Below are 7460 nucleotides of genomic sequence, written 5' to 3' on the forward strand. Positions count from 1 at the left end.
ATTCGTCGATGTGGGATATTCTTATGTTGTCAAATTCATTCCATTCCATATACAACAGGTGCTAGGGTCAATAATACAACTACCTTCCGGTGAATAATGGGTTACCGCTTGCCATAAAAGATAGTATCCACATGCGGCTCACTGGAAAAGGGATTTACTCGGCCAAAAGATCAGGTCCTCCTTTGTAGTAGGAGATTGAATTGTAATGACATTTCTGGATTTTAGTCCATCAAAAAATGTGTTGCAATTATTCATATTCGATCAGAAAATAGGACTACTGAACATAGCGGTTACCAGAAGGAAATAACACACCAAAATACTCTGAGGCAGTATGCTCCTAAATTCAGAATAAATTAGGACTTTGGTGGAAGTGTTCTCAATAGAACAGGATTTCGTAAAGCATGCTCAACAATTAGAAGATTTCGAGTACAACAAAGAAATACACTATTTTTTAGAATCTGAGTTATTATCTAACTACGAGCAGGCAACCAACTGGGCAAAATTGCAACCAAAAAGGCGTAATCGAAAGAGACAATTCCAAGAGCAAAAGTTGTCCTAAACTGAACCACAAGAGAAAAGTACGACACGTCCATGCTCGTAAAGTCTTCAATTTGTCAGCAAATTCCCCTGGACTCTCTTCCCCAATATTCATATGCAGGTACAGCCGCTGCTCTCCACTTCAGACAATTTGATCATCCCCAAGACAAGATGACATTCAGGTCTCGAGCAAGGACATGTTTACCCAGGAGAAAGTGCTTAATTTCCAAATTAAACAGTGAAATAACATCCCCTCTTTCATTTCCACGCACACAGTGAAATTCATCTTGCCTCACAGCTTACTTGTACCAGCCAGTGAGGATATATCTCAAGTAGAAACAAAAGCAGCAACATATCGCCTGTGATGCAAATTTAGTTATTCACAGAACAAAAAAGAAAAAATGTACAGCATTTGGGAACATATATGAGACCTATAGATGCATCAAATACTTAAAAACAGTATCATGAAGGTGTTTCCAAATTGAGGAAAGGAAAAATAAAAATAAAAAAAGGGGAAAATATCAGGCTTTGTGGGTTCAATTGCTACTCTCTAGCCACTAGCATTTCTGTCAGGGCAAAAAAATTTTATTCTCTTAACTACGGCCATTATTCCCGTCAGACTGAAGCAAGTATGACAGCATTAGGAAATGCTCCCATCTTAGTTGTTGATGTAAGCTGAAGAATTCAAGTGGAGCACTACCAATTCTCATAGTTCAACTATAAGCTGATCATAAATCCGTCCTCTTCTTTTTCCTTTAAATTAGTGTGAAAAAGAAGATTATGTTTGTAAGCGGCCAGAGCTTTGGTAAAATCAAGTTTTAATTTTGTTAGGTAGTTCAAACATCACATGATCACTGGAAGTAGAACAGATTCGCCAAAGTTCGTTTCCAGCTGGGAAATAAGGAAAGGGGATATAATTACCTGGAAAACAAGTAGCAGGATGCAGAGCGACCTTTCTGATCTTCTACCAAATAGTCTTAAGAATATATTCACAAGAGTACCATCTTTTGTCCCGGTCAGTAAGCCAGATTGAGGGTCGAATCTGCAAGAAGTTCAAAGAAACAACTGGAATAAAGTAGAAAATTTACAAAATCACAAAGCCAAATCCTGCATTAACTGAAGAAATGTACCTAGGCAGTCGATGTCGTGGACAATATATGATACCAGCTAGCTGATACAAAGAAAGAGAAGGGGATCAGACTTGCTTAATCAACAAACATGAAAAAACACATTCCATTTTGGAGCCAATTGGCCTCGGGGTCCAGGGGCAGGGCCATATGCATGCACTTGCATGTGTGTGTGTGTGTGTCCCATGTGTTTTTTTGTGTGTGAAAGAGAGAGAGAGAGAACCTGAGGGAGGGATGCCAAGAAGTTTAAAACTTGAGGAGTAAAAAATATCAACAGAGTCTCACTGAAAGAAATTCGAAAAATAATTTTATCAGCCAATTAATACTATAAATTAGCTAACCAAGCTTTAGCTTGATTAGCACATAAGTAACAGCCAAGACAGAATAAATATGAGATCTGCACTAGAAAACTAAATTTATCAGCACAAAATATTTACAGAAAATTTTCAAATTTCAGTAAATCCATGATAATTTGCAAGTTAGAATTCCTATGACCTTTCATCTTCCAGTCTCAGTAACTGTAGGTCTTGACATGGAACACATGACCGAAAAATTTGACACGGTTAGGCCTGTTTGCTTTTGGTTACAAACACTCAATCACATTATCTAGTAACTTGTAATGGAACAGAACTAATTACAAATGGATAGACAATACAAAATATTTAAGTTTACTTGGGCCAGTTTTCAGCAATTCCTCATTTGAAGAATAATCAAGCTTACAGTTGCACATATCAGTGCCAGCATCCTCAGTATATCTTAGCTATGAAATTACTAATCATTAATTGTGATTCAAATAAAAAAAAAATAGAAAGCAAGAAAAAGAGTAGACTGAACATCATATCCCACTTTGAATATCAATTTCCTTACATTACCATTAATACTGCACTGTATTCTATCACTAAACATCTTAAAATCTTGACTGTGTTAGCATCTCTTATAACATGTACAACTAGACCTGATTAAAGCATGACATGTGCATGAGTAAAGAACATGAAGCACAATGGTATTCATGTTAATTTAGGACACAAGTTTTGGGAGCAGCACCAAAATAGAATAAGGAGAATTTGTAGAAACTTTAGACGATGGAGGAGGACAATATTTGGCTTATACCAATTTCATAATCCACCAGGATCATAATAAAGCTGTAAATCACTAATTATCCACTCATATAATTCATTTTGAAACTTGAATTTGAGCAAGCTAACAACAAAAACCAGTATACCTTGTTATTCAATCAAAAGAGACACTAAATTTCCAAAAGAGGAGAAGCCTGAGCTTATAGATGCATTCGGGTGGGTAAAGAATAAAATAGTCAGCCAACTTGAAATTTCTATCTACATATTTTAATATGTAAGTCCTACAATTTCAGAAAATCTTTAGTATTTTTTTCCTTCAAAAGTACAGGCACCAAACTGATTTCAAATTTCAATTCAGTTAAAGTTGAAAATCCTCATGATTTACTCAATGTATTTGGAGTTCATAAAATGCACTTTCCAAGTTGAGCACAAGCCCAAAAGCCAGATAGGAAGCAAATTCATGTTTAGAGTTTCAGACTTTCAGATAATAATCAAAAGCAAATTTGCTGTTCAAAGTGAGTTATATTGATAGCCAGACCAGGTAAATGAAAATACGCACCTGAAATGGCCCAAAATGCCAACAACTGCCATTGTCATTCCAGCAAAGTATGTAAATGTATCACCAACAAAAACAGAAGAAGGATTCCTGGAATAGATTATATAAAGTACAAGAATTAGAAATTTAGAATATACAAACATGAAAATCGACATTACACTGCTAATCAAAGCACAAAAGTATCAGTACCAGTTGAAGGAAAACAAAGCCAGTGAAGTGGCAATTAATGGTTGAACAAGATATATTGAGAATGCATGGGCTTGTTGATACTCGGGATCTTTAGAACCTCCAATTTGCATGATGTTGTGTGCCAGGATCTGTAATTATAATTACTATCATTAGCTCTGGGCCCAACTGCCAACGCACAGTTGAGCAAAGTCAAATTACCAAATGAAAAAGAATAATCACTTACAGCACAAGCTATAACAACTGTCTGTCCAACTTCAAGGCCATTAATGCCAGCATGAATGTTGATTGCATTTGTGCAAAATACAGCCAAAAGTCCCATGTACAATTTATAGATCCATCCTGCACACAACTATAAATTAGATAATTTGGATTTGCAAACGATATCTACCACAGAATTACACCTGCTAATTACAGTTTGCAGCATGGACTTATGCAGTAACCTTTTTTTCAAGTGAGAAAATAACAAAGCCAGGCCAATTAACCAGAAAAGAGAGCTTCTTCTATTTGAGAACACAGAGTAGCAGGGTATGTTACAGAAAAAATTACCTAAATCAATATTCTCTCCAAAATATTGTACGAGAGGCTTTGGTATAATAATAGTTGTGTGCCCAGCATAAGCCATTAGCAGTGGCAGAGCTGCAACAGATGGCAATAGCAATTTCCTGTCTTCAAAATGACATGACAGTAAACAAGCATGCAGGACATAACTTCAGGAAGACTATGAAACAGAGAAATTCAGAAAAAAAAATAACAAACAACAAAAGCCGTTATATGACTTAAAACTCACACTCTCCAAGGTATGTCAAGGACATCATCTACGAAGCCAAGCAGGATCATGAAGCAAATCGATGCTAGTGCTGCATTGTATTCGACAAGCCACTATCCAAACAAAATACCAATTGTCAGAAATCCAGTTACTGCAAGGTAGCAAGAGCCAAACTACCCAATGAACAAGAAACAGGCCATTAAAACAGCTAATTTTAAGTACTAGGCAAAAAACATTAATCAGCCGAAATTCCCTGGAGCTAACTTGCGTCCAAATTCTGCTTCCTTTCCCCCTTTTGCTTCAATTTTTTCATTGAAAATAATAAGTTCAAAGCTCATTACCATCATTTCAATATGTTTTATATGAAGTGAGGTATCACTTGCTCAGGATGAAAGGCTTATTATTGTGACACTGGTGTTACGATAACATAAATTACATCCATAGGTATCTGTTTCCTTCTGAGTATACAAGGAATTTCAGTAGGAGAAGACATTGCCTTTAGAAGTTGTGGCCCCAAAAAAAATGAAAAGAAACGTTGTACTCCCATAAGCAGCAGCAAAGGTGCAAGAACCTGGCTAGATGCTAAGGGAAGATATGTAGAGTGAATCCATAACCTAGTAAGCAATCTAAACTATGCTAGAAGTCCTGTTGCAGAGATTCCAGTTCAATTTGCTTGAGGCATAACCGGTAATGAAAAGAGTTCAACATTCAGAATGAACTGTGAAACACCCATACTTAGTATAGCAAGTACGCCACACACGCAAGTTTTAACCATGTGCATATTTCCATCAATAAAATACAAATACAATTTGCCCTAATTAAGTAGGAAAAGAGATTCTAGCACTTGCTACAAGACCAAAAGATAGAATAAACTATCAGCAACTGAGGTAATTAACAAAATATAAAACATCACTGACTCAGTTGTCTCAAGCTCCATTTGACATTGTAGAGTCTTATAAACAACTAAGGCCAATATTTCCTCTCATTGAAACTACATTGTTGCCCCCCCCCCCCCTCCGGGGGGCCTTTCTATGATATGCAAAGGCCATAAAGTCTCGGTTGACCTTATCTTCCCAACATGGTTTTTCTCCTACTTTGTCTATCTCATCAATAATGCTGCAATTCCACTGCCTGTAGTGATACAGAACCCTAAACAGACTAGCCAAAAAGAAGAAAAAGATAGTCTCACATACCATGCACAACATTCTATGAATCCAAATATATGCAACAAAGGGTTAAAAATGAAGCAGTCAGAAGCTTAGCGATATCATAACGGTATTTCATAACTAATTTTAGCTCCAATGGGTGCTAGAAAGCAGGATACTTAAATATTTTTTACTTGACTCGCACACCATGTAATATTACAGTTCAAGCTTGAGTACAAAAAGCACATTACTTATTCATGTTACAATTTTGCAAATCAGTTATACTTCTGGATTGGTTTCAGATTATCTCACACGTAGGTGGATTCAGCTAACCATCTTGCTCGGATCGAACCTGGACGACATGACTTTACATTCAGGAATACAAGTACACTTCCATATATCTGCATTATGTACAGGTTTATTTACCAGTTTATAAGTCGTCCTACTTTTCCTTGGATTCACCTGAAAAGTGAAGCTTTGAGATTGGTTGACTATCACTGCCCACACATGCTAATGCTTCCTCACTAGTCAACAGCTTTGCTTATCTAATAAAAGGTCCATGCCCATCTAAACTAGGTTAATTCATTAAGAAAGTTCCACTCACTTCTTCTTTTTGTTAGGAATAAAATACCATGACCTATATACCTCGCATCCTATATCCTATCCATTATCTAACTAAAATCCAATATTTTCTCAATAAACAAATTTTTTTCTCTTCAGAAGTTTTAGCTTAACCAACAACCAATTTCCTCGTGCACTTCATCACCACAGAAACAACAATAATTCAAGATACATCTCACGCACTTGTAAGAGATATGTTTATTGCAAAAAAGGTATAGAGAAGATTGAATTTGCATGAACATAGGAGTAATAATCAATTATATGCACTCACATTTGAATCTGCTGGGATATTGGCAAATTGAAATAAGATCGCTGATACTAGAAATACAATCCCAACCACGATTCCCAACGACTCAGGCCTGCAAAACATTAAACAAACACGGAATCAATCCTGCAACTTAATTTAAGCTCAGTATTCTAACAAGCTGAACTATCGAACATTGGAATAATAATACCCAGTTCTACACAAATTTCAGCCACATTTAGCCGAAAACAGAATCAACTTCCTGCTATTTCAAGACATTCACAGTTCTTCATCAATCAAGTCTTGCCTATCAAAAATTTACTTGTAAAAATCATATAAAAATGCAACTGAAGAGAAACATTTCAGAAACGGAAAAACCTAAACATTACCAGGAAAAACCGGAAAAAGAAAAAAAAAAAGAAGAAAAACTCACACTTTGACGGAGCCCTGAGGGGTACCCTTCTTATTGATGTCATAGCCGAACAAATTCCTCCTCAAAACGTACTTAGAAGCAACAGGGATCAAAGCTAGGGTTAATACAAACCCTAATAAGCTGACAACGGCATTAATCAAAATCGACTTTTTCAGCTCCCATTCGATTTTGTAATGGTACAAGATTGCGTAGATATAAGGTACTGCAATAGCCAACCAACAACCGATGATGACCCCCCATTTTGCGCCGGCGATGGGCTGGTCTTCGGGTTTGGGAGTCGGATTTGGTTCGGGTGGTGCGGGTCGGACTGGCCCCGGCACTGCTGCTCGTTTCCTGACAGTCATGGCCTCCGTCTCTACCGTGTTTTCTTCCCGTTCTCTGTTGAGTCTGCTATATGTTTGAGTGTGGTATAAGGTGATGTTTACTTGGGTGGTTGGACGAATGAGAATTGTACACGTCGGATGATATTGTCATATGTGGACCTTAATTCTGACGTGGCAAAATGTTGTTGAACAAATTTAGGAAAATGAGGGAAGGCTATGGCATTTTGCATCTGATCAACTATTAGGATTGAACTTTAAGATTGTTTTAAGGGAAAAAAAATATATTAGAAATTTATTTAGCTAATGAGAAATCAACTCTCCAATGTAATGAAAAAATTTTAGTACTTCAAGGTTGTATGATGCTGCTTTATGGAGCTTGGCATCTGCAGACAAACTTTTATCCAATTTCGCTCAGTTATGTAATTTTTACAATATTTGTTGTG

At 36.7% G+C, this 7460-nt stretch overlaps 1 protein-coding gene across 1 annotated transcript; it reads right to left on the minus strand.

The window, feature by feature from the left end:
- Positions 1-304: 304 nt before the first annotated feature.
- LOC113774519 (UDP-N-acetylglucosamine--dolichyl-phosphate N-acetylglucosaminephosphotransferase) lies at positions 305-7085 on the minus strand. The gene is made up of 11 exons (XM_027319048.1): positions 6695-7085; positions 6289-6376; positions 4273-4364; positions 4032-4147; positions 3709-3824; positions 3486-3613; positions 3300-3386; positions 1888-1948; positions 1668-1708; positions 1459-1579; positions 305-896 (listed from the first exon to the last, which is right to left on the minus strand). Exons 1-11 carry the CDS (start codon positions 7036-7038, stop codon positions 837-839), a joined length of 1254 nt encoding a protein of 417 aa, XP_027174849.1. The 5' UTR covers positions 7039-7085; the 3' UTR covers positions 305-836.
- Between the last annotated feature and the right edge of the window lie 375 nt (positions 7086-7460).

This window comes from Coffea eugenioides, chromosome 6 (assembly GCF_003713205.1).
Source record: "Coffea eugenioides isolate CCC68of chromosome 6, Ceug_1.0, whole genome shotgun sequence".
Classification (NCBI taxonomy): Eukaryota; Viridiplantae; Streptophyta; class Magnoliopsida; order Gentianales; family Rubiaceae; genus Coffea; species Coffea eugenioides.

Coding starts and splice junctions, on each gene's coding strand:
- LOC113774519 (XM_027319048.1), bottom strand. CDS start 7,038: ATGACTGTCAGGAAACGAGCAGCAGTGCCGGGGCCAGTCCGACCCGCA. Junction 6,377..6,694: donor CCTCAGGGCTCCGTCAAAGT/GTGAGTTTTTCT, acceptor AATGTTTTGCAG/GCCTGAGTCGTTGGGAATCG. Junction 3,614..3,708: donor CAGTTGTTATAGCTTGTGCT/GTAAGTGATTAT, acceptor TTATAATTACAG/ATCCTGGCACACAACATCAT.